The sequence below is a fragment of the Heterodontus francisci genome, chromosome 14 (genome assembly GCF_036365525.1).
Source record: "Heterodontus francisci isolate sHetFra1 chromosome 14, sHetFra1.hap1, whole genome shotgun sequence".
NCBI lineage: Eukaryota > Metazoa > Chordata > Chondrichthyes > Heterodontiformes > Heterodontidae > Heterodontus > Heterodontus francisci.
In genome coordinates, this window is record NC_090384.1 from 55,257,479 (window position 1) to 55,284,391 (window position 26,913).

The 26,913-nt window shown below is 41.6% G+C and overlaps 1 protein-coding gene and 1 long non-coding RNA gene across 5 annotated transcripts in view; one reads left to right on the top strand and one right to left on the bottom strand.

Moving 5' to 3' along the window:
• The window catches only part of LOC137377049 (uncharacterized), a 36,386-nt gene extending 14,176 nt beyond the window's left edge, over nt 1-22,210 (top strand). Inside the window, exons 2-3 of the long non-coding RNA XR_010976353.1 lie at nt 13,663-13,702; nt 21,898-22,210. This is a non-coding gene — a long non-coding RNA (uncharacterized lncRNA). The remainder of the gene's footprint in view (nt 1-13,662; nt 13,703-21,897) is intronic.
• LOC137377048 (uncharacterized) overlaps nt 1-26,913 on the bottom strand; it is a 51,077-nt gene that overhangs the window by 1,875 nt on the left and 22,289 nt on the right. Inside the window, exons 6-11 of one of the 4 annotated variants that reach the window (XR_010976351.1) lie at nt 25,422-25,799; nt 19,701-20,012; nt 12,802-13,125; nt 9,849-9,949; nt 1,385-1,698; nt 143-965 (exon numbers count right to left, since the gene is read on the bottom strand). Coding sequence is in view for 2 of the 4 variants with exons in the window: in XM_068046243.1 (XP_067902344.1) it covers nt 9,873-9,949; nt 12,802-13,125; nt 19,701-20,012; nt 25,422-25,799 (1,091 nt within the window). In the remaining 2 variants the exon portion in view is untranslated. Of the gene's footprint in view, nt 1-142; nt 1,699-9,848; nt 9,950-12,801; nt 13,126-19,700; nt 20,013-25,421; nt 25,800-26,913 lie in introns of those variants that run through there. The other 3 variants (XR_010976352.1, XM_068046243.1, XM_068046244.1) reach the window with 3 other exon arrangements.

A 26,913-nucleotide genomic window follows, 5' to 3' on the forward strand; every position in this document is an offset into this window, starting at 1 on the left:
GGTGCAGGAGAAATATACAAAATAAATAATCAGAACAAGTTTACCCAATGTTTGGTGTCACCCAGGACAATTCAAAATTACATCACCAAAGTGGCTCTAAAGGCACAAACATTTGTAAAGAAGCTATTTGTCAATAAGGAAGCAAACAATATTTTCAATGGTATATATTTCACTTATGCATCACCATTTACCACTTTTGTATTTAGCACAACACAATACAGTCACTGTTTTAATGAAAAATAATCTTTTTACATGACAACATTCCATAATTTTGTATTTCACTATCATCCATATATTATAGAAAAATAAAAATCCACTAACAATTCAGCAGTTTATAAACATGATCGGGAAACATTACAATGTGATTTGCCTCTTAATATACCATTTCAGAGCGCATTTTAACAGTTTTCTGAACGAACCTCTAAATTCCGCATCTCCATTTTTTTCCACCCATCTGTTTCTGTCCTGAAAATAGTACATCTGGTATGATGAAGTTCCACAAGCACCTGCAGCCATGTCAGCTCACCCACGTGACCACTCTGTATGTGTGGGGCCAGATGACATTTTGGCATATTTCCCTGTGAAAAGCTTTACAGCCGGAAATAATCCTGTCTTCATCCAACTGCATTCAGTAGTAGGAACCACTGGATAATAATCAATGTGCAGTGGTTAGCACCGCAGCCTCACAGCTCCAGCGACCCGGGTTCAGTTCTGGGTACTGCCTGTGTGGAGTTTGCAAGTTCTCCCTGTGACTGCGTGGGTTTCCGCCGGGTGCTCCAGTTTCCTCCCACAGCCAAAGACTTGCAGGTTGATAGGTAAATTGCCCTTAGTGTAGGTGGGTGGTAGGAGAATAGTGGTAGGGGTTGTGATAGGAAATATGGGATTGATACAGGATTAGTATAAATGGGTGGTTGTTCGTCGGCACATACTCGGTGGGCCAAAGGGCCTGTATCAGTGCTGTATCTCTAAGTAAAAAATAAATAAAATAAATGAAAATTCCTCCCTAGCCCAGGGGGTACACAGATGAAATATAGCATTCTTGGAATTAACTCAGCCAAGGATAGTTTTTTCAACACAATCTGAAAATTGACTCTAGGATACCCTGATTTTAATTGCTCATTACAACAATAGGTGGTATAGTTGCCCACTGAGCCAGTGGAATCAAAAACTGTCAATCTCCAAATAGATAACCTGAATCCCAGTTTTAAATGGGCTAAACATTTCAAGCTAGCTTTCTCATTTTAATATCCACCTGCTTCGTAAAACAAATGTTAAAAGTATAATGATGTAGTTTAACTTTTGTGTGGGAACAATTTAAAGTAAAACTTGGACCATGTAAAATTGTCCTTTGGACAAAACAGGTGCAACAAATCTTTACATTTACCTTAAAATACCAAATGCATCTCCTTTTCAGTTACTTTTTTAGTTTTTGAGTGAATAACCCGACATCGGATTAGTATGTCCCGATCAGATGGTTCTGGAGAAAATTCTATTTTTGTTACTGAACAGAAGAGACCATTTGCAGCAATTTCAGTCTTTGTATTAGCCACCGGTCCTGTGAAGGGCTGCTTGCCTTTGAACCACTTAACTTCAATTTCTTGAGGTGTATAATCAGTCAGTAAAACAGTGAAAGTTGTCACTTTGTTTCTGGCTGCGTTGGGTTGCATTTGATTTCCGACAGTGGCATTTCTGACAAACCTTAAAACAGAACAGAATATGCAAATAATGAGTTAGTGCTATTTTCTGCAGATTGGTAGTTTGTCTCAACATTTTATTAAATGTATGTTAAATAATTTTGACAAATTAAATTGTTTAATTTGGAAAATTTGGTTAGTATACTCATATGGTACAGCTGGGGTCGCTAGAAACAAAGGTAGGACTGAAGGAGTGTTTGGAGGCTGTGCAAGAGCCACAACTCAAATATTCAACGGGATACCATTAAAAAAAGACTAAAAATAGATGTCATCAGGCCCAGATGATATGCATCCCAAAATACTGAAAGGATTAGGGGAAGGCGCTAAAAATCTTGGGAGATGGGAATTCTTCCAAGTTAACGCGAAAACAGCAAATGCTATACTGTTGTTTAAGAAAGGGATAAAAGGTAAGGAAATTAAAGTCTTGATTATTAATAAACTTTTACAGTCTATAATACAGGATGAAATTACTGGACAGCTGCTACCAAGTTATGAAGATAGATTGGAGAAGTTAAAAAAAAAAATAAAAAAGTTAGAACTGTTTTCCTTGAAGAAAAGGCTGAGAGGTGATTTGATAAAGGTGGTCAAAATCATGAGGGGGCTGGACAGAGTAGATGGAGAGAAACTGTTCCCACACGTGAAAGGATCGAGAATGAGGGCACAGATTTAAAGTATTTGGTAAGGGAAGCAAAAGTGACATGAGGAAAAACTTTTTCACGCAGCGAGTCGTTAAGGTCTTTAATCCGCTGCCTGAGAACGTGGTGCAGGCAGGTTCAATTGAAGCATTCAAAGGGAATTAGACAGTTATATGAAAAGGAAGAATGTGCAGGGTTATGGGAAGGCAGCAAGGGAATGGAACTGAGGGAATTTCTCTTTCAGAAAGCCAGTGTGGACACGATGGGCCGAATGGCCTCCTCCTGCATTGTATCGATTCTGTGATTTTGTGAAATGCACTGTTAATTCAGTCCCACTACTCCATAGGTCATAGCATATCAAATAAAGTTTCCCACCGACTGAAGAATAGCCAAATAAACATTTTATTTGTCCCCCAGAATAAAGTACACCAAACCAGGTTTCTTTAAATAACATTAATTACGTATTAGGAAAAAAAAAGTCTTAACTACTAACAAGATAAATCTATATATATGAAAAACTTCCTTACTTCCTTAACCCTCATGTACACACATATACATTTAAAAAAAAACTATTAACCGGGAGGAAAAGGATTTTGGTTTACAGCATTTTATTTTAGGAATAGAAGGAATAATAAAAATGATCAAGTTTAACATGTTCTGGTAGGATGTTTTCAGTACAGTGAAGTGTTCCAGAGTTGAGTAGTCCGATGTCACGTGAAGTCTCTCCAAGCAAGATTGATGAACAGTCTGATAGGTAGGCATTCACGGCAATTAAACTGCGGCAGACGTCACATAGGTCTTCCATCACGGATGTAGCAACAGTCTAGCAGTAGAAGAATGCGTCAGATATCAGGATTTCTTAGCGCACAGGAGGCAGCAGGAACCACAATGGATGCAGGGTTTCTTCTCAAGAGATGTAGGATTTCTTTACAGAGATGCAAATCTCCTTTATAGAGAGAGGTAACACTTTTCTGGGCCGTCCTCTCTTGCTCCAGGCAGGTCAAAACAAAGATTTCAAATTCCTGCTCTTTGTCCAATTCACTGGCTTTTTAAAGGGTTCAAAGTTATAAAAGAACCTTCCTGAACATGGTCACATGTCCAGACACAGTGTCTCCCCCTGTCACTTAAAAGCTACCCATGAAAAGAGGTCAAACCCCTGTGGTTTCCTTGAAATTGCCTGCTGTCCTAGCCTTGTACAAGTTCAACTTCCTTTCAAAGAACCTATAAAGTTCAAATTTTTTTTACAAACTTCCTTTAAAAACATTGCAGAAATTCCAACTATCTGCAGGTGTCTTCTGCTGAGCAAAAATCCTTTTCTTAGCTTTTAATACACACAGAATTCTGAGTTCTGAGTATAAAAAAAAACCTTTGGTAACGCAGTCAATATGGGTTTACAAAAGGTAGATTGTGTTTTGGGAGAGCCCTAAAGGTAGCAGCTCTGCATGGCAAACAACTGCACCCAGAAGGGTGATTTTAGTAGCAATTGCTCCTGACATTTCTCCGAGCTTTTACTAATGGTTTCAAGCACCACATCTGGGATCCTGCCTCATTTGGCATGCAAAACTTAATGGAAGTAACCAAAGTGTAATGATTCAACACTTGGCAAACTCTAGTCCTCTGAAACCAAAGGTCTGGTCCATTTACCCATCTAGGTCCATTTACAATGGAAAGAAAAGGACTGAAAACAGGCATTCAAGTGTAGATTATCTTCTGCAGACATTTTTGTAGATAATGTGATAAATTCAGTTCTCATTTCCTAAATACTCTAGATTCCAGAGTAATTAGGGTTTTGTACCATTTTAACATATCGGACAGTGTTAACCGTAGGTGTTGTTTAATAGGATTGGATAAAGCTTCATGTTCCACTACAAAGACAATTTCCTTATGATCCAAAGCTGTTGGTGTTAACTCCAGGCATGAAAGTAACCAATAATAGCCACCTTTTTCCTCCTCAGGATCTACATCTGTGACTCCACTAAGGCAAGTCTCTTAAGGGCAGCATGTAGATGAGAAATAGGAGGGGGCCAAGGATAGATCCTTGGGGGAACACCAGCGGTAACAGTACAGGAGCAGAAGAAAAGCCATTGCAGGTGATTCTCTGGCTACGATTAGATAGGTAAGAAGAATGGAACCAGGCTGCAGACAAATGAAGGAGGATGAGGTGGGAAAGTTTATCTTTGTAACGGTCACCTAGGATGTCATTTGTGACTTTGATAAGAGCTGTTTCGGTATTATGACAGGGGCGGAAACCCAATTGGAGGGATTCAAAAAATGGCATTCCGGGGAAGATGGGAATGGATTTGGAAGGTGCCAAACGTTCAAGGACTTGGAAAAGAAAAGGGAGGTTGGAGATGGGATGGTAGTTTGCAAGGGCAGTGGGATCAAGGGTTGTTTTTTTGAGGAGGGGGGCGATGATGGCAGATTTAGAGGAAAGAGGACAACATCTAAAGAGAAAGATCTTTTTACAATATTGGCTAACATGGGGACCAGGAGGGGAAGTTGGATGATCAGTTCTTTTTGAGAATAGGATGGAGGGAACAGGAGGTGACATCTAATTTTAAAGTTCAGTTGGCCTCAGTCTATTTCTTAACTTTCATTCCTTTTTCACACATCACCAAGCTATTCCAGTTCTCAATGTAGTTCATTAGCTAATTGCAAAAGCCCTGAAACAACTGTTAATTATTTAATAGGGCTCGCTAACCAATGCATTAGGGAATAACATTACAGTTAATTGTTCAATAGATCTCAGTAAACAATTGATAGGGGAATAATGTTACATTTAATTATTAAGTTGGCTCTATAAACAATAGATAAGAGATCATGTTGGCTGCTAATTAATAAATTGGACTCAATAATCAATCCATATGGGAATAAAGTTAGTTAATTCTTAAGTAATGCTCAATAACCAATGTTAAATAATTGTTAAATAGTGCTGGATAACCAATACCTAGGGAATAGGGTTAGTTAATTAATAAATGTTTGTTAAACAATACATTGAGTAAAAAGGTACATCAAATTATTAAATAGGGCTCAATAACCAATACATAGGGACTGTTCATTATTAAAATTAACCTGTTCAAATTTTACAAAAAATTAATGCTTCAGACAATAACAGAGCATTGCTTCTACCTTTATTTTCTATTGTTATCCATGATGCAGGAAAAGCAAAAGGTTCTGAAGTCGAATAAAATTGTGCATCTACTGGAATTTCAGAATAACTTATCTATTATATGCTGATCTAGTAAGAATGGTACTGTAAATCAGGATTTGCACAGAAGGTTTTATGCATACTGAATACTGATATCCAAAGAGCTCAAATTAAAGGCAAAATTCTTGCATTCCCCGTTACTTATTATACTTCATGTCAAGGTCAATTAGCTCACTAATTCATATCCATGATAGTAACAACTGACATTTTCTTTTGGTCAGAATGGATTGATGCTGATCATCCACGTTCTTCGGTTTGATTCCAGACCCTGTTTTGCCTTTTCTGCCACTTTCAATATTAGCCAATCTCTGAATTCCCCCACTCCAATGCCTAGAATTCCAGATTAGTTTGTCAGGTAGAACTGCTATGTTATTTGTTCAACTTATTCCAAATTATGGGCAATTTTACATTGTGGCCTGGAAGCAGCTAAGTTGAGACTTCCAAAAAGACTCATTATACTTGGCTAAATTCAAACCTAGGCCACAGAGGTGAAAAGGTGAGACTAACAAAACATTTCATTCAGTTTTCATAGGTTTTTTTAGTCTAATTAATATTTAGTCAGTTAAAAATCAAGAAATTGTGTGTTCCCATATGCAAACCAGGTATTATTTTGATGTGAAATGATCTGAAGTATCTTAACAGGACCCTGGCTGTTGCTAAAACCAAGATCAACTCATAGACTTGAGTTCAATATTATCACAGTATAAGACTAAGATATGGCAGCACAGGTTGCCAGGACTGCAGTATGTGGGAGCTTGTGGACAGTGAGACTATCCTGAATTGACATGTCTGCAGCAGATGACACCATTCAAATCTCTCTGACTCAGAATCATTGAGCTGGAAGCAAGTTGAAGACACTGGGCGGCACAGTGGCGCAGTGGTTAGCACCGCAGCCTCACAGCTCCAGGGACCCGGGTTCGATTCCGGGTACTGCCTGTGTGGAGTTTGCAAGTTCTCCCTGTGTCTGCGTGGGTTTTCTCCGGGTGCTCCGGTTTCCTCCCACAAGCCAAAAGACTTGCAGGTTGATAGGTAAATTGGCCATTATAAATTGTCACTAGTATAGGTAGGTGGTAGGGAAATATAGGGACAGGTGGGGATGTTTGGTAGGAATATGGGATTAGTGTAGGATTAGTATAAATGGGTGGTTGATGTTCGGCACAGACTCGGTGGGCCGAAGGGCCTGTTTCAGTGCTGTATCTCTAATCTAAACTGCCAACACATAAGGGAGGCAGAGGAGTATTTGGAGAGTTTGCTCCAGAGCTCAGGCACACCGTGTAGAGAGGTCCAGAATCAGAATTGGTTAAGCGTGACCGATAGTTTACGGAGTACGCAGAAGCAAGCTGATACAGAGAACTTACCCAGAAACTGATGCTCTCCAATAGATACAATGTACTTGTCACATGTGCAGATAAGGATAAAAAGTGTCGAAAGGACAGCCAGAATGCTGATCACAGCACCCTGAAGCAGAAGGGAGGAGGTAGGGAAACATAATGTGCTACTTGTAAGGAATTCAATAATTAGGAGGACGGATAGCATGCTTTGAAAGCAGGATCAACAGCTCCACGTGCTATATTGCTTACCTGGTGCCAAGGTGAGCAGGATGAGAGACATTTCAAACTGGACTAAAAGGACATTAGAAGGGGGAAGGATCCAGTCACTGTGATCTGATTGTTGGGACCAACAACATAGCCAAGGAGTAGACAAGGATCGAAATGAAAAAACTGAACCTCAGGGGTTACAACCTCTGGATTATTACCAAAGCCATGTGAAAATTAGCAGAGGGATAAGCAGATTAGGGAGGTGAATACATGGCTGAAGGAGTGGTATGGGAATGAAGAGTCCCATTTCAAGGGACACTGGCACAGTACTGGGACATGAAGGAAATGTTTTGTTGCAATGGACTCCACTTGAACTGGGCTGGGACAAAGATATAGGGGTGATCACAAGAACTTTAAACTTGTAATTTTAGCAAACTGGAGTGGGGTGGCAGGGATAGGGGTCAGGTGGAAAAACTAGTAGAAATAATAATTCTAAAACAAATAAAAAGGTAGAGAATAGAATAGTCAGAAATTATGCTAGGCACTACATGTAAAGGGACAACTAAAAGATGTAAAGCCATTAAATCAGGAGATTAATAAATAAATGTGTGAGAAAAACAACATTAGAACAGCAGGAAAGGTTAGGACCCAAATAAGTGTTCTTATACAAACTCAGAGTATAAGGAACAACATGAATGAATTGCAGGTGCAAATTTATTTAGAGAGTATGACATGGTAGCCATTACTGAGACATGGCTGCAAGACTGTCAGAACTGAGAACTGAAGCAGGTTATAAGTTCTACAGAAAGATAGGGAATATGATAGAGGTGGAAGAGTAGTATTATTGATTATGAAACTACTTCTATGAAAGGAGAGGATATAATGAGAAGTAAACAGATAGTGGAGACTTTAGGGGTAGAATTAATAAAAGACTTTAAGACTGTAGTGAGACTTGTGTGTAGGAACTCTGCTGACAACTGTGAAGTGGCAGGATGTATTGATGTAAAGACAAGATATAGTAAAGGCTTTAGTAGGGATTTTTAAACTTCCATATCAATTGTGATAAGCAGACAAGCTCATGTCAGAAAGAATTAATTTCCAGAGCGCGTTCAGGAGAGCTTTCCACAATATGTCCTACAACCAATGAGGGAGGGGGGCAGGGGTACGACAGGCCTAATTATATTTGGTAATGAGCAATGACCCAGATTTAGTTAACAGCCTACTGGTATGTGACTATTTATCTGTTGCAACCATAATATGATTGAGTTCAATGTTGTGCTTCAACAGAGAAACATGAAACAGATACTGAGATTCTAGATTTAGGTAAGGCCGACTTCATCGGGATGTGACGCTGATCATTGTAAACCGGGCAAATATGGTACTGGGTAAAATGACAAAAGATCATTGGGAGGTGTGCAAAAAAAAATTCAATATGATGCACTGAGCAAGAGCTCGACTTGCCATGGAAAACTAAAAGGGTAAGGACAACATAAAAGAATGAAAAATAAAGCATACAAGAATGCAAAAAACAGCACTGATCCTGGTGAATGGGAGAACAGCAAAGGATAACAAATGGACTTATTAGCGAGAGGCAGCATGGTTTTGTGAAGGGGAGATTGTGCCTCACTAATTTGATTGAGTTTTTTGAGGAAGTGACAAAGATGATTGATGAAGGAAGGGCAATGGATGTTATCTATATGGACTTCAGTAAAGCCTTTGACAAGGTCCCGCATGGCAGACTGATACAAAAGGTGAAGTCACATGGGATCAGAGGGGAGCTGGCAAGATGGATACGGAACTGGCTCGGTCATAGAAGACAGAGGGTAGCAGTGGATGGGTGCTTTTCTGAATGGAGGGATGTGACTAGTGGTGTTCTGCAGGGATCAGTGCTGGGACCTTTGCTGTTTGTAGTATATATAAATGATTTGGAGGAAAATGTAGCTGGTCTGATTAGTAAGTTTGCGGACGACACAAAGGTTGGTGGAGTTACGGACAGTGATGAGGATTGTCCGAGGATACAGCAGGATATAGATCGGTTGGAGACTTGGGCGGAGAAATGGCAGATGGAGTTTAATTCGGACAAATGTGAGGTAATGCATTTTGGAAGGTCTAATGCAGGTGGGAAGTATACAGTAAATGGCAGAACCCTTTGGAGTATTGACAGGCAGAGAGATCTGGGCGTACAGGTCCACAGGTCACTGAAAGTGGCAACGCAGGTGGATAAGGTAGTCAAGAAGGCATACGGCATGCTTGCCTTCATCGGTTGGGGCATAGAGTATAAAACTTGGCAAGTCATGTTGCAGCTGTACAGAACTTTAGTTAGGCCACACTTAGAATATTGTGTGCAATTCTGGTCGCCACACTACCAGAAGGACGTGGAGGCTTTGGAGAGGGTACAGAAGAGGTTTACCAGGATGTTGCCTGGTCTGGAGGGCATTAGCTATGAGGAGAGGTTGGATAGACTCGGATTGTTTTCACTGGAACGACGGAGGTGGAGGGGCGACATGAAAGAGGTTTACAAAGTTATAAGCGTCATGGACAGAGTGGATAGTCAGAAGCTTTTTCCCAGGGTGAAAGTCAGTTACTAGGGGACATAGGTTTAAGGTGCGAGGGGCAAAGTTTAGAGGGGATGTGCGAGGCAAGTTCTTTACACAGATGGTGGCGAGTGCCTGGAACTTGTTGCCGGGGGAGGTGGTGGAAGCAGGTACCATAGAGACGTTTAAGAGGCATCTTGACAAATACATGAATAGGATGGGAATAGAGGAATACGGACCCCGTAAGTGCAGAAGGTTTTAGTTTAGGCAGGCATCAAGATCGGCGCAGGCTTGGAGGGCCGAATGGCCTGTTCCTGTGCTGTACTGTTCTTTGTTTGTTCTATAACAAAACAGATAATAAGAGCTTCAAAAAGTGTGTATGAAAAGAAACTTGCAAAGGATACCAAAATCAACACAAACAACTTTTACTATTATTTTAGGGAAAAGAGGGTGGTTAAGTGTAATGTGGCCCCCTTAAGAAATAGCAATGGTGACATTATAAATGAAAATAAGAAAATGGCAGACATGTTAGAGAATTACTGTCAATTTTTCCAGTACAGGAAAATTCTGGATATCCCATGAAGCAAATATTGAATCAGAGACAGGAACTCATTAATGCAAGGAAGAAAATAATGGCACTAATGAGTGACAATTCCCCGGGACCAGAGATTTAAAGAAAGTCGGTGACAACATTGTCATTGCCCTAACTTTAATCTTCCAAAGTCCTCTCAATTCAGGAACCACTCCTTTAGATTAGAAAATTGCACATGTTACTGCGCTATTTAAGGAAGGTGAGAGAGGGAAACCAGGGAATTAAAAAGACTGGTTAATCTAATATCTATTGTCGGGAAATTACTACAATCTATAATTAAGGATGGAGTGACTGAATACCTCGAAAATTTTCAACTGATCAAAGAGAGCCACGTGGACTTGTGTCTGACAAACCAGTTTAAATTTTTTGAAGAGGTGACTAAAGTAGAGGACAGGGAATGTCTTTGGATATTATTTACATTGATGTCTAGAAGACATTCAATAAATTGCTTCATGGAATTGAGAGCAAATTATTGACCTGGCTAGGAGATTAGCTGAGTGACATGAGACAAAGAATAGGGCTAATGGACAGATACTCAAATTGTCAGGATGTGATTTGTGGCGTCCCATAGGGATCGGTGTTAGTGCCTCAACTATTTACAGTATTTATTAGATGATCTGATAGACAGCCACATATCCAAGTTTGTTGATGACACAAAAAAGGCAGCATTGGAAGCAGTGTAGATGGTAGCATAAAGTTACAAAGATATTAATAGATTAAGTGAATGGGTAAAACTGTGCAAATGGATTTCAATATAGGCAAGTGCGAGGCCATCCACTGTAGACCTAAAAAAAGATAGATCAAAGTACTTTCAAAAAGGTGAAAAGTTAGAAACAGTGGAGCTTCAAAGCGACTTGGGGTCCATGTACATAGATCATTAAGATGTCATGGGCAGGTACAAAAAATAATTAAAAAGGCTAATGGAATGCTGGTCTTTATATCAAGCTGACTAGAATACAATGTGTTAGAAGTCATGCTGCAGCTATACAAAGACCTGGTTACAACACGCGTAGAATACTGCGTTCAGTTCTGGGCATCACACCTTAGGAAGGATATGCTAACTTTGGAGGGAGTGCAGTGTAGGTTCAGTGCAATGATACCTGGACTCAAGAGTTAAATTAAGAGATGAGATTACATAAAGTAGGACAGTATTCCCTGGAATTTAGAAGCCTGAGGGTGATCGAAGTTTTCTCAATATTAAGAGGAACTGATAGGGCAGGATTTTGTTCAGCCCTTGGACGCTGGCACAGAGGCGAGTGGGCAAACAAAATGGCAGGCTGTGCCATTCCCAATGTTGTCCAGGCGCCTATCATTTTGTCCATGGCAGGAAAGACCATCAATTTGCCACTTAAGGGCCTCTTGCTGCCTCCACCTCACTTTTGTTGAAGGCGAAGGGGCCCTCTGCCACAGGAAGATGCCACCACGTAAAGCCTGGTGGCCTCCTAATGGGGTTTGGTGGGCTGGTGGGGGGACAGGGGGCCTCCTTTGGGGGCAGTCCAGGGTTCCCAGAGGGTCGTCCTGGTGGCGCTGGATGTCCCTACTGGGAAGAACCCCCCCCACCACCCCCCCCACCCTGTTGCCTGCCTGACCCCATGACCCGACTCCACTTACCTCTCCAGGGGTCTTCTCCAATATTTGTACTGCAGGTAGCTTCCGGTGGCTCTGGTAGTGGAAGATTGTCCCATAAAGGGATGGCATCCCCAACTGAGTGCAATAAACTGCCTGCCCGCTATAAAGTAGCATAGAGGGTCCAATGAAGGGCAGGCAATTTACTGCACAGAGTCAGAGATGGTAGTGGTAATGTCTCCGAGCTAGTTATCCAGAGGACCAGGCTATTATGCTGGGGACATGGGTTCAAATTCCATCACGGCAGCTGGTGGAATTTAATTCAATTAATTAATAAGTTAAGTTAGTTAATAAAATCTGGAATTGAAAGCTAGTCTCAGTAGCCTCTTTTAATGGTGCCATGAAACTACCAATTATCATTTTAAAATCCATCTGGTTCACTAACGTCCTTTAGGGAAGGAAATCTGCTGTCCTTACCTGTCTGGCCTACATGTGACTCCAGAACCACAGCAATGGGGTTGACTCTGAACTGCCCTAGAAAGCTGCTGAGTTATCAAGGGCAATTGGAAATGGGCATAAAATGCTGGCTTTGCCAGTGACGCCCACATCCCATGAAAGAATAAGAAAGTATTGGAAGTTCATGCTAATCTGTGATCTAGTTATAAAAAAAGGACCAGAAAGTAGGAAATATAAGCACAATATATATATTTCATAAACATCAGCACTTTCTGAATTTTTGACACAAAACATTTGCAGTAATTTTGCAGTTGTAGTTATTTAAATGTGAAAATTTGACAAAACATTCCTGTTTATAGATAAAAGCAAAATACTGCAGATGCTGTAAATCTGAAATAAAAACAGCAAGTGCTGAAAATAATCAGCAGGTCAGGCAGCATCTGTGAAGAAAGAAGCAATAGTTAATGTTTCAGCTCTGTGACCTTTCATCAAAACACCAATTCATAGAAATATGCAGCTAACATGAAGTTTAGTACTAATGTAGTTCAGTATAGAAAAAATATGCACTGAATTCTTACCTCTAAGACGTAAAATGAAACTGGACCTTGAAGGCCTGTGTGAAGTTGGGAAATGAAGAACCTCAACTTTGAATTCCATCAGATGATATTCTGGCTTAATTAACAATTTCCATTGACTTTCACGGTAGAAAAGACCAGTCTCTTCATCTTTTTGGGGGTCAGTAGAAATAATTCCTGGATCATCAGTTCTTTCATCATTTTTGAACCACATGAACATTGTTTCCTTTGGAAAGAAGCCATGTGCATAGCATACAATTGTTGCTTCTTCTCCTATCATTGGGAATTCTGGTATACTTTTTATGTATTTTACTAATGGAGGAGATACTGTAACAACACAAAAAATATACCGTTAAATGTAAACTGGAGGCAACACGGAAAGATCTTCATTTCATCAATCTGGCTTGAATTGAGTGTCCATCCCAGAGATTAAAAGGCAGCACACAAATGCAATATGTTGTCTAAAAAAAACTAGTTGGTGGAATGGCCAAGAGACAGGCTATCTGGAAGTTGGTGTGTGCTGGATTTGAAGGAAGAGTGGGGGAAAAAAAAAAATCTACCAGTGACATCACAGGGAAGCCGTAAGTTGATTGGTTCAAGCGTAATTGCTGGAAATAGCAAGAAAATTAGAAAAAAAGCAGTTCTTTTTTTTTAAATAACCCTCAAGTAGCTAGCTTATAAGTGGTAAGGTTATTAGGATTACTAAGGTTTAAGTTAATGTAATTTATTAGTAATTACTAATTAGAAAATGCTGCTTGCACACAGCGTGAAGCAAGAGTTTGATTTGTGAGGGAGTTCAATGACGAGAGGAAGGAGGTACTCATTTGTCTCTTTCTTTTCTTCTCCTGCCTTTTCAACCTCCAGTTTTTGGTTCTAATTTCGGTACAGGGGAAGAAACTGATTGGTGAGTAACTGTTAAGTCATTCTACTTATTCCACTAAAAATAATTAACTGTAAAGTTAAGGTATGGCAGGGCAGCTCGGCAGAGTGGAGTGTGCCTCCTGTGGTATGTGGGAAGTCATGGATGCACTATGTATCATTTGCAGGAAGTGTCACTGGCTGCAGAAGCTTGAGCTCCAGAACTCGAGCTGTGGCTGGAGACACAGTGGTGCATCCACGAGCCAGAGACCTACGTGGATAGCAAGTTTAGGGAGGTGGTCACACCGCAAGTTAGCAGCATGAAGGCAGAGAGGGAATGGGTGACTGCCTGGCAGTCTAAAAGAACCAGACAGGTAGTGGAGGAGTCCCGAGTTGATCTTACTTGCTAAGCAGTTTTCCATTTTGGATACTGGTGAAGACGATGGTTCCTCAGGGGAGTGCAGCAAGTGCCAAGCCCGTGGCACCAAGGGTGGCTCAGTTGCACAGGAGGGGAGAAAGAAGAGTGGAAGGGCTATAGTGAGAGGGGATTCGTTAGTTAGGGGAACAGACAGACGTTTATGCAGCTTTAGACGTGACTCCAGGATAGTATGTTGCCTCCCTGGTGCCAGGGTCAAGGATGTCACAAAGCAGCTGCAGAACATTCTTCTGGGGGAGGGTGAACATGGTCCACATTGGTACCAACGACATAGGTAGGAAGAGAGTTGAGGTCCTGAAGTAGAGGTTAGGGAGTTAGGAAAGAAATTAAAAAGCAGGACCTCAAATGCAGTAATCTCAGGGTTACTCCCAGTGCCACGTGCTAGTGAGCCTAGGAATTGGAGGACTGAGCGATTGAACCCGTGGCTGGAAAATTGGTATAGGAGGGAGGGCATCAGATTTCCGAGGCATTGGGACCTGTACAAGATGGACAGGTTTCACCTTAGCAGGACCGGAACTAAGATCCTCACAGGGAGATTTGCTAGTGCTTTTGGGGAGGATTTCAACTAAATTGGCAGGGGGTTAGAAACCTGAGAGGGAACTCAGATTGGAGGGAAGCTGAAAAGTAGTTACTGAAATTAGAAGGCAGATGAAATGAAGGCAAACATAAAGGGGGATCAAAATGAGGAATAATGTTAAGACAAAGTTAAGGGCACTCTATCTGAATACACACAAGATTCGCAAAAGGTAGATGATTTGAAGGCAAAAATAGAGGTAAATGGGTATAATTTAATTGCCATTAGAGATGTGGTTACAGGATGACGAGGACTGGGAACTGAATATTCAAGGCTATTTTTCATTTAAGAAGGAAAGGCAGAGGTGGGGTAGCGCTGTTAATAAGGCTTGACATCAGTACATTAGTGAGAGATTGAAGGAGCAAGATGTAGAATCAGTTTGGGTGGAGCTGAGAAACAGCAAGGGGCAACAAACATTGGAGGGAGTTGTACATCGGCCACCAAACTGTAGTGGTAATATTGGGCACAGTATAAATCAGGAAATTAGAACTACATGCAGCATAGGCTATAGAATAATAATGGGCTAATTCAATTTACATACAGACTGGGTAAAGCTAATTAGCACTAATGCTGTGGAGGATGAATTCCTGGAGTGTGTACGAGATGGGTTTCTGGAGCAGTATGTTGAGGAACCAACAAGGTATCAGGCTATTTTAGATTTATTATGTAATGAGAAAGGATTAATTAATAACCTTGCTATAAAGGAGCCATTAGGAAATAGAGATCACAGTACGATAGAATTCTACATAAAGTTTGAAGGAGATATAGTTCATTCTGAAACCAGGACAAAGGAAACTATGAAGGTATGAGGGGTAAGGTGGCTATCGTGGATTGGGAAATACATTAAAAGATTTGACAGTAGACAGGCAATGGCTAGTATTTAAACAAGTATTACATGGTTTTCAACAAATATAAATTTCTCTAAGACACAAAAACCCAACAAGAAAGGTGAATCAACTGTGGCTAACCAAAAAAGTAAAAAATTGCATTAGGTCAAAGTAAGTGGCTTATAAAGGTTTCCAAAAACGGGGTAAGCCCGAGGATTAGGAACAATTTAGAATCCAGCAAAGGTGGACCAAGAAACTGATAAAGAAAGGGAAAGGAGAATATGAATGCAAGCTAACAAGCTATAAATGCAGGCAGTAAAAGCTTATTTAGGTATGTGAGAAGAAAAAGATTAGCAAGGGCAAATATGGCTCCATTAGAGATAGAGACAGAAAAATTTGTGGTGAAGAATGGGGAAATGGTAGAGAAGCTAAACAAATACTCTGTGCCTGTCTTCATGGAGGAAGATGCAGAAAATCTCCCAGATATACTAGGGAACCAAGGGACCTGTAAAATGAGGAACTGAAAGAAATTAGTATCAATGAAGAGGTAGTGCTCGAAGAAGTAACTGGATTGAAAGTTGATAAATCCCCTGGACCGGATGAACTACATGCCCAGAGTATTGAAGGAGGTGATTACAGAGATAGTGGATGCATTGGTGGTTATCTTTCAAAATTAGATTCTGGAACAGTTCCTGCAGACTAGAAAGTAGCAAATGTAACCCCACTATTTAAGAAGGGAGTGAGAGAGAAAACTGAGAAATACAGACCTTTTTTTTAAAAATTAATTCATGGGATGTGGGCATCTTTGGCTAGGCCAGCATTTATTGCCCATCCCGAATTGCTCTTGAGAAGGTGGTGGTGAGCTGCCTTCTTGAACCGCTGCAGTCCATGTGAGGTAGGTACACCCACAGCGCTGTTAGCAAGGGAGTTCCAGGATTTTGACCCAGCGACAGTGAAGGAATGGCAATATAGTTCCAAGTTAGGATGGTGTGTGGCTTGGAGGGGAACTTGCAGGTGATGGTGTTCCCATGCATTGGCTGCCCTTGTCCTTCGAGGTGGTAGAGGTCACGGGTTTGGAAGGTGCTGTCGAAGGAGCCTTGGTGTGTTGCTGCAGTGCATCTTGTAAACTGTACACACTCCGCCACTGTGCATCGGTGGTGGAGGGAGTGAATGTTTGTGGATGGGGTGCCAATCAAGTGGGCTGCTTTGTCCTGGATGGTGTCGAGCTTCTTGAGTGTTGTTGGAGCTGCACCCATCTAGGCAAGTGGAGAGTACTCCATCACACTCCTGACTTATGCCTTATAGATGGTGGACAGGCTTTGGGAAGTCATATAATGAGTCACTTGCTGCAGGATTCCTAGCCTCTGACCTGCTCTTGTAGCCACGGTGTTTATATGGCTACTTCAGTTCAGTTTCTGGTCAATGGTAGCCCCTAGGATGTTGATGTGGCGGGATTCAGCGATGGTAATGCCATTGAAGGTCAAGGGGATATGGTTAGATTCTCTCTTGTTGGAGATGGTCATTCCCTGGCACTTAAGTGGCAAGTAACATTCGCGCCACACATCAGCCCAAGCCTGGATATTGTCCAGGTCTTGCTGCATTTTTGCACGGACTGCTTTAGTACCTGAGGAGTTGCGAATGGTGCTGAACATTGTGTAATCGTCAGTGAACATCCCCACTTCTGACCTTATGATTGAAGGAAGGTCATTGATGAAGCAGCTAAAGATGGTTGGGCCTCAGGCACGACCCTGAGGAACTCCTGCAGTGGTGTCCTGAAGCTCAGATGATTGACCTCCAACAACTAAAACCATCTTCCTTTGCACTAGGTATGATTCCAACCAGCGGACAGTTTCCCCCCCGATTCCCATTGACTCCAGTTTTGCTAGGGCTCCTTGATGCCACCCTCGGTCAAATGCTGCCTTGATGTCAAGGGCAGTCACTCTCTCCTCACCTCGAGTTCATCTCTTTCACCCACATTTGAAACAAAGCTGTGATGAGGTCAGGAGCTGAGTGGCCCTGGCAGAACCCAAACTGAGCATCACAGAGCAGGTTATTGCTAAGCAAGTGCTGCTTGATGGCACTATTGATGACACCTTCCATCACTTTTCTGATGATTGAGAGTAGACTGATGGGGAAGTAATTGGCCAGGTTGGACTTAGAGAGTCAGAGAGATACAGCACTGAAATAGGCCCTTCGGCCCACCGAGTTTGTGCCAACCATCAACCACCCATTTATACTAATCCTACATTAATCCCATATTCCCTACCACATCTCCACCTTCCCTCAATTTTCCTACCACCTACCTACACTAGGGGCAATTTACAATGGCCAATTTATCTATCAACCTGCAAGTCATTGGCTGTGGGAGGAAACCGGAGCACCTGGCAGAAACCCACATGGTCACAGGGAGAACTTGCAAACTCCGCACAGGCAGTATCCAGAACTGAACCCGGGTCACTGGAGCTGTGAGGCTGCGGTGCTAACCACAGCGCCACTATGCCGCCCCTTGTCCTGCTTTTTATGTACAGGACATACCTGGGCAATTTTTCACATTGCAAGGTAGATGCCAGTGTTGTAGTTGTACGGGGGCTAGGGGTGCGGCAAGTTCTGGAGCACAGGTCTTTAGTACTATTGCTGGAAAATTGTCAGGGCCCATAGCCTTTGCAATATCCAGTGCTTTCAGTCATTTCTTGATATCACGCAGAGTGAATCGAATTGGCTGAAGTCTGGCATCTGTGATGCTGGGGACTTCAGGAGGCCGCCAAGATGGATCATCAGTTAGTTTGATGTCAGCAATAGGGAAAATGTTAGAATCCATTATAAAGGACGTGATAACTAGACACTTGGAAAATAATATGATTGAGCAGAGTCAACGTGGATGTATGAAAGGGAAATCATGCTTGACAAACCTGTCAGAGTTTTTTTGAGGATGTTACTTGTAGCACAGATAAAGGAGAACCAGTGGATATAGTGTATTTGGATTTTCAGAAGGCATTTGATAAGGTCCCACACAAGAGGATAGTCAACAAAATTAGAGCACATGGGATTGGGGAGGTAACATACTGCTATGGATTGAAAATTGGCTAACAAACAGAAAGCAGAGAGTAGGAATAAACAGGTCATTCTCAGGATGACAGGCTGTTACTAGTGGGGTACTACAAGAATCAATGCTTCAGAGACAGCTGTTCACAATCTATATAAATGATCTGGATGTGTGGACCAACTGTAATATTTTCAATTTGGCTGATGACACAAAACTAGATGAGAATGGAAGTTGTGAGGAGACTTCAAGGGGATTTGGACAGGCTAATTGAATAGGCAAGAACATGGCGGATGGAATATAATGTGAATAAGTGTGAAGTTATCCACTCTGGCAGAAAAAAAAACAGAAAGGCAGAGTATTTCTTAAATGGTGAGAGATTGGGAAGTGTTGATGACCAAAGGGACCTGGGTGTCCTTGTTCATGAGTCACTAAAAGCAAGCAATTAGGAAGGCAAATGCTATGTTGGCCTTCATTACAAAGGGCTTTGAGTACAGGAGTAAAGATGTCGTGCTGCAATTGTGTTGAGTCTTGGTGAGACTGGAGTACTGTGTACAGTTTTGGTCTCCTTATCTAAAAGGAAGATATACTGGCCATAGAGGGAGTGCAATGAAGGTTCACCAGACTAATCCCTGTGATGGCAGGACTGTCTTACGTGGAGAGATTGCAGAAACTGGGCCTGTATTCTTTAGAGTTTCGAAGAATGAGAGGTGATCTCATTGAAACTTACAAAATTCTTACAGGGCATAACAGGGTAGATATGGATAGGATGTTTCCTCCGGCTGGTGAGTCTAGAACCAGGGACTTAGTCTCAGAATAAGGGGTAGGCCATTTAAGACTGAGATGAGGAGGAATTTCTTTACTCAAAAGGTGTGAATCTTTGGAATTCTCTACCCTAGAGGGCTGTGGAAGCTCATTGAGCATGTTCAAGACTGAAATTAATTGATTTCTGGATACTAATGACATCAAGCGATATGGGGATAGTGGGGGAACAATGGTGTAGAGGTCGGTGATCAGCCATATGTTTGAATGGTGGTTGAGCCGAATGGCCTACTCCCGCTCCTATTTCCTATGTTCCTAACAAAACCAACTACATATGAATAGTGTTCCAAAATAAACATTAGAATATTTTAATATAATAATGTCAATATAAAACATTTTACTTACCCAAAGGAGCTAGTTCACATGCAGTCTTTCTGGACTCTGTGATACTTTTGTGCTGGAATTCACAAGTCAACATCTTGCCAAAATCTTCCCTAACAGGTGTGAATTTCAGACGACTTGTAAAATAATAAAGGCCATCCTTTCCGAGGACTGCTTCAGTATCAGCATTCATTACCTCCAATATGATACCATCCTTTTTCCAAATAACTTTAATATCTTTTGGAAAGAAGGAATATATTCTACAAGATGCACATGCACGTTCATCTACAATTGGAGCTTCTGGTGTCAGTTTTATATCATCACATTTTGGGATAGCTGAGGAAAGATGGAGAATTTTGATAGCATTGAACAGTGAAATATCTGCAGCAATATTTTTAAAACTGATTTTGGATTGAATCATTCAAAAGAAGCATAACAGTTTAAGCAGAAACAGACTTCAGCTCGACAACTTTACAAACTACAGTGCAAATGTTTGGTTTTAATTATACATCTGTATTGTCATCCCTTCACAAAATCCAACAAATAGCTACTAACCATTCTATCACTGGATAGGCCCATTAGCTGCACCTTACTGATCATTTCTGAAAGTACCCTTGGAGGGCCGAAGGGCCTGTTCCTGTGCTGTAATTATCTTTGTACCCACACTAGAAGGGATATCCTAACTTCACCCTCATTATTCTACCCTGGGATCCACAGAATCTATCAATAAGCATTCCGATGAAAGGTCACAGACATGAAACGTTAACTCTTTCTCTATGTAACACCTCTATTCAAGAAATGAGGGAGACAAAAAAGCAGGAAAGTATAGGCCAGTTAGCTTAACATCTGTCATAGGGAAAATCCTAGAATCCATTATTGAGGAGGTAATAGGGCATTTAGAAAATCATAATTCAATCAGGCAGAGCCAACATGGTTTTGTGAACAGAAAATCATGTTTGACTAATTTATTAGAGTTCTTGTGTAAGTAACAAGCAAAGTGGATAAAGAGAAACCCGCAGACGTAGTGTACTTGGATTTCCAAAAGGCATTCGATAAGGTGCCACATCAAAAGGTTACTGCACAAAATAAGAGCTCATGGTATAGGGGAAAACATATTAGCATGGATAGAGGATTGTTCACTGACATGAAGCAGAGAGTAGGGATAAATGGGTCATTTTCAGGTCATTATTAGTGGAGTGTCACAGAGATCAATGCTGGGCCCTCAACTATTTACAATCTATATCAATGACTTAGACGAAGGGACGAAATGTATGGTACCTAAATTTGCTGATGACACAAAGGTAGGTAGGAAAGTAAGCTGTCAAGAGGACAGAAAGTGTCTAGAAAGGAATTTAGATGGGTTAAGTGGGCAAATATTTGGTAGATGGAGTTATAATGTGGGAAAGTGTGAACTTGTCCAATCTGGCAGGAAGAATAGAAAAACAGTATACTATTTGAATAGAGAGAGACTGCAGAACTCTACGGTACAGAGGGATCTGGTTGTCCTGGAACATGAATTACAATAAGTTGGTAGCAGGCACAGCAAGTGATTAGGAAGGCAAATGAAATGTTGCCGTTTATTTCAAGGAGAATCGAGTATAAAAGTAGGGAAGTGTTGCTACAGCTGTACAGGGCCTTAGATAGACTGCATCTGAAGTAGTGTGTGCAATTTTGGTCTCCTTACTTAGGAAAGGCTATCATTGCGTTAGAAGCAGTTTAGAGAAGGTTGACTCGACTGGGATGAAGGGGTTATCTTATGAGGAAAGGTTGCACAGGTTCTACCCATTGGAGTTTAGAAGAATGAGAGGTGATCTTATCGAAACATAAAAGATCTTGAGGGCACTTGACAGTGTGGATGCTGAGCAGATGTTTCTCCTTCTTGGCGAATCCAGAACTAGGGGACACAGTCTAAGAATTAGGAGTCTCCCATTTGAGATTGAGAGGAGGAGAAACTTTTTCTCTGAGGGTCGTTAATCTGTGGAATTCTCTTCCCTAAAGAGCAGTGGAGGCTGGGTCATTGAATACATATTCAAGGCTGAGTTAGATTTTTTGTTTATTTGACAAGGGAGTCTAGAGTTATATAGGGACAGACAGGAAAGTGGAATTGAGGCTGCAATCAGATCAACCATGATGTTATCAAATGGCAGAGCAGGCTCGAGGGACCGAATGACCTACTCCTGCTCCTAATTCTTATGTTCTTGTGTTTGTGTCCTCTCCACAGATGCTGCCAAACCTGCTGAGCATTTTCCATGTTTATTTTAGATTTTCAGCATCCGTAGTATTTCGTTTTTGAATAAGTGAAAAATGTGTGAGAATCCTGAGACATTCCTACTTCAAGTTTTCTTGTTAATTAAGAGTTAACTTAAATACTATGACTGACTGCAGACTTCTTTAATTGCATTTAATGTGACTTCACAATTCTCCAGCTTTGTAAATGAGTTTCAGAACATTGTAAATTAGATTTTTCACGAACTGTCATTTAATAAAATGCTTATACTTAATCTTCTACTTAACTATATTTTTATCCCTGCTTGCGATACGCCCTGGTTAGAAGTGGCCGAGAAGTGACATGATGGGAAACTGTGGCCTGGACCATCAATGGACAAATGTTTTATTGATCCCAAATGTTTTAAAAGGAATGAAATGGTCAAAAAATAAATTTCAGCAGGAATTCAAGCAGTGTGTTAAAACAGACTGTGTGTGAGAGAACTAAAAGATAAACACAGTGGTCGACTTCCAGAGGTCCAGATTGAAAGCAGAGGAAGCAATAGAGTCTTGAATCCTAAACCAAGGCCACCATATTTCCTTGCTTCAGTTAAGCTCGTCATTGGAATGTTTATGAGCTGATAGGAGTCCAACCGTGTGAAAACATTTAAAGCCAGGGATCGCAAGACTCTGATATGGCCTGGGCAGGAAGATGGATAGGTGACATATCTTTCAATTGGGCAGCTCGAATCCTAGTAAAGCAACGATTGGGTTAGATTGGTCTCCATCAGTTTTGCTGTGTAGCAAAGTAATAAGAAAGGGTGCTCTGAGCACTTAAGGTGTAGAGCAATTTGTCTAGGGGCTTGGGACCATCCTACAGACAAACCCTCAGGGAAGGACAGGCTGGCAGAGGGACAACACATGTATATGTCGCATTGACTGACCATTGGAGTAGTCACACGGCAATCGCCCTTCTATCTAAAGCATTACGGTAATGCAGTTGCACTTTGATACTACTGCTCAGGCATTAACATGTTTGTTCCCTAGATTAGTCAGTGTTTGCTTATAATGAAAGAAATTGAACTGTCACCAATAAGGGTATCACTCGAATCAATTTGGAACTGGACAGTGAAGGGGTTAATCGACTCTGACCCCCAAATTCTAACATATTTCAACACACTATTAAGCAAACAGTTAGTTTTGGAATAGTGTGCACTGTAACAAAACCATACACAGTCAAGTTTCGCTATACTTCAAAATAATCTAGGGAACAAAATACTTCTACATATTCAAGCTTTGCTACATCAGGGAGTTCTGCTTTTGGTGCTGAGATGAGGCATCGTCAACACCATTGTGCCTGCCAATATCAAATTAACAAAAGCAGTAGATCGGATAAGTACCCCGACTATCATGAACCCTGATCTCATGTTATTAAATGCATTGACAGAGTCAGAACAACACAGCAGAGCTGTTTGTAAAAGTTATGCAGAGCACTACTTGGCCAGCTTTGCACACAGTCCAGGTTTATATCCAGTATTGAATGAACCACAATTTCCTCCAGTTAAATGTTAGGAAGCCCAAAGCCTATGGCCGGAATTTTACGCTGGGCGGTCGGGAGCCGGACTCTGACGTAAATGTCGGTGCCGATCCCGCTCCCGCCCAGCCTGGGGATCTGTCCAGTATTTTACGGATCCCCAGGCTTCAATTGGCCCAAGGCAGGACTTACACCCACTTGAGGGAGGAAGTCCTGCCTCAGTGAGCTGCCGGCCAATCAGCGGGCCAGCAGCTCTTAGTCTCAGCAGCGCCACTGCTGAGACTGCAGCCCATCCGACAGAGGAGGACGCAATGGAACCGGGACAGAAGATAAGTTCGGACAGCCTCACCAGGGGAATTGGTCACGCCCTGGTGAGGGTAGGGTAGTCGTTTGGGGGGAGGGAGGGCGTCTTGGATCCCGGGGTTGGGTTGGGAGGCGGGGCGGCCCCCCCGGGATGCGGAAAGGCCAACAGCTATGGCTGGGTGGCCTTTCACGTACCCGGCACACCCGCTTGCCACGGGTAAAATACCTGCGGAGGTGGGCAAGGGCCATTAAGTGGCCACTTAAGGGTCTTGATTGGCGTTGGGCGAGCGGGCCGCTTCTCACCTCCGGACCTCCGCAAACTTGGTCGGAGGCGGATATTCGGGGCGGTTAGGCCTCCCGGAGCCTGCCGCTCAATTTTACGCCGCCCTCCGACCCTCTGTGGCAGCGTAAAATTCCGGCCGATGTCTTCATCCTCTGCCACAAACTCCATAATATTGCCACTGACTCTCTGACGGATCTGAACCAGACTATTCACTACTTCGGCATCCTATCGGATTCCATCGCTCCATCAGAAAGTGGGCTTCCTTCCAGCTCTATAATATAATCTAACTCCTCTCCATCTCCGCCCATGTGCCCCTGAAACCCTCATCTGTGTCTCTTACTTCCAGGCTCTATTATTACAATGATTTATTGGCCTAAATCCCATTCTGCACCATCAGTAAATTTCAGTTCATCCAAAATTCAGCTACCTGTGCCCTGTCCAACACCAAGCCTCATTTAACAATCACTAAGGTACATTGGCTCCAAGTCCTTTCAATTTAAAATTCTCGAAGTTGAATCTCCCATGGCCTTTCTCCTTCCGACAACTCTAACCTCCTCCCAACCTAAAACCCCCCAATCCATATTCTCCATCGCTCTAATTCTGACCTCTAATGCATTCTTCCTCCCCCAACACACACCTGCTAACCCTTAGCAGCACTAGTGGCTTATGCTGCCTAGTTTGCATGCTTTGGAATTCCTTCCCTAAACTCCTGTGCCTTTCTACCCACTTCTACTCTTTCAAGATTCTCCTTAAAACACAGCTCCTCAATCCTCTTAATACCTGCTTCTCTGGCTTATTCTGATTACACCTCTGTGAAGTACCTTTTCTACATTCCAGACACCACAGCAACAACCAAGGACTGGGAGACCAGGAGAGAGCAAATTGGTCAGCAGAAAGTGAGGGGAGCCACAAACTTAGTTTATCAAAATGAAATTCTGTATAATTTAATGTTAAAACAGGCCTGCCCAAATTTTAGACAGATGTTCAATAAACTAAATTCAATGTAAAAATGAATCCACTATATTTTAATATAACCAAAAACTCTCAGTTACAGTTTTCATTTCCCCTTCTTCACCCTATGATATCCACTGCAAGATAATCCACAAGAAGGGCTTCACAAATATAGCAAATGTCTTTCTCACCCTCAGGTGGAATGTTTCACTATTCCTGATTGTTCCACCTTACCCAAGATCTTGTAAACCTGATCACATCTTACAAAACAAACAGTCCTGTGATTGCAACACAAGCAATGTCAGGTGAATGTCTTACTGCTAACTAACCACCCACCTAATCTAATATTCTTTTAACCTCTTGAAAAACGCACTCTAATTATTCATTGTGATTTTCAGAAAACAAATATTGTAGCTAAAACGGTAGAAAAACATGTTAAATAAAATGGTCAGAGAAATGCTGACAATACCTTTTATATTTAAATTAACCTCTTTACATAGTGATGAATTCGTGGCTGGATGTTTTACTTCACAAACATACCCTGCGTCATGGTCTTCACAAATGGTTGGTATAAAAAGTAGAATGCTGGTGACACTGTATGTGTTGTCTTCATATTCCAGTTCAGTTATACTGTGGGCATATTTGGGTTGCTCTGTTTCTCTCCCATCAATGAATTCTGTTTTTCCTGGCTCAAGTTTCACAATTTCTTTGGTTATGCCGTTCTTTTGTTTGTACCAAGTGATAGCCAGCGGTCTGGGTTTAAATCCATTGATAGGGCAGGTCACGGCGAGCACTTCTTCATGAATAATATGAGGCGGTATTACTATATCAGTCATCCTCGGTTCAACTTTTTTTCAAAAGGGAATAAAATAAAATATTTACTATTTTAAAAGTTCTCAGAAGTTATAGCGTATAGACTACATTAAAAAAAGTTTGTTACCTACTGCCTATCAAGTACAAAGGGAAATTCAGGCAAAAAAAAGCATCTAACGCTGTTGTACACAGTCCAAACAGCTGGCCTCACCAGACAGTACAAGATAGCCAGTAATAGAATTTTAAATGTGGTCCACACTACTTCAGGCTTATTCAGGAAATATAACTATGAGACACCATGCAAAATGTTCCAACTGTGCAATCCTTTAGGCTCAAATTTAAAGGCATGTATCCAGTTAAAAGAAATGGGCAAATGAGAAAAAAAAATTATGCAAAGGCTCAAAAATGACTTTTTAAAATTTTTTAATCTCTACAAATGTAGCATGGGAAATGACAAGCACGAATTAATCTGCAGGACACAGGAACAAAGCAAACAGCCCAAGATTTCATGTCACAAAGTGCTGCCATGCTTACCCATGCCAAGCCCTCTCTCAACATGACAGCTCTTTCACTGCATCTCATCAAACCCATATCTCTGCAGGGCACGCAGTCAAGTTGCATACACAACTAAATGCTTTGCCAAACACTTTTAATGACTTCATTCAATAAATTATTGCAACACAAATATGGTCACTAACTGTTACCTAGAAAGAGCTTCCATTTGGGCATGTCAGCCATCAGCATCTCCCCCACCTACTTCACAAAATAAAGCAGTGTTGTGACATTGGAAAGTTGTGTCATGCTATCCAGTATGAAAAGATATGAAAATACTGATCAGTGCAATTGTTTTATATTTGTGGGCATCACATTCGGTGACCTTACAGTGCTAGATAGGAACAAACTGAAGGTATAGCTGTGTGGAGTGATAGCCTTGCCGACCACTAGGACTGCCATATATATGTTGCAAGGTGTCTGCAAATGTCGTTTTCGCTGATGACATGGTCCTACAACTTCTTCTTTGGCCTCATTGTCTCGAGAGACAATGGTTTTTGAAGCAGCACCTGGAGTGGCTATAAAGGCCAATTCTAGAGTGACAGACTCTTCCACAGGCACTGCAGATAAAATTGGTTGTCGGGGTTGTTACACAG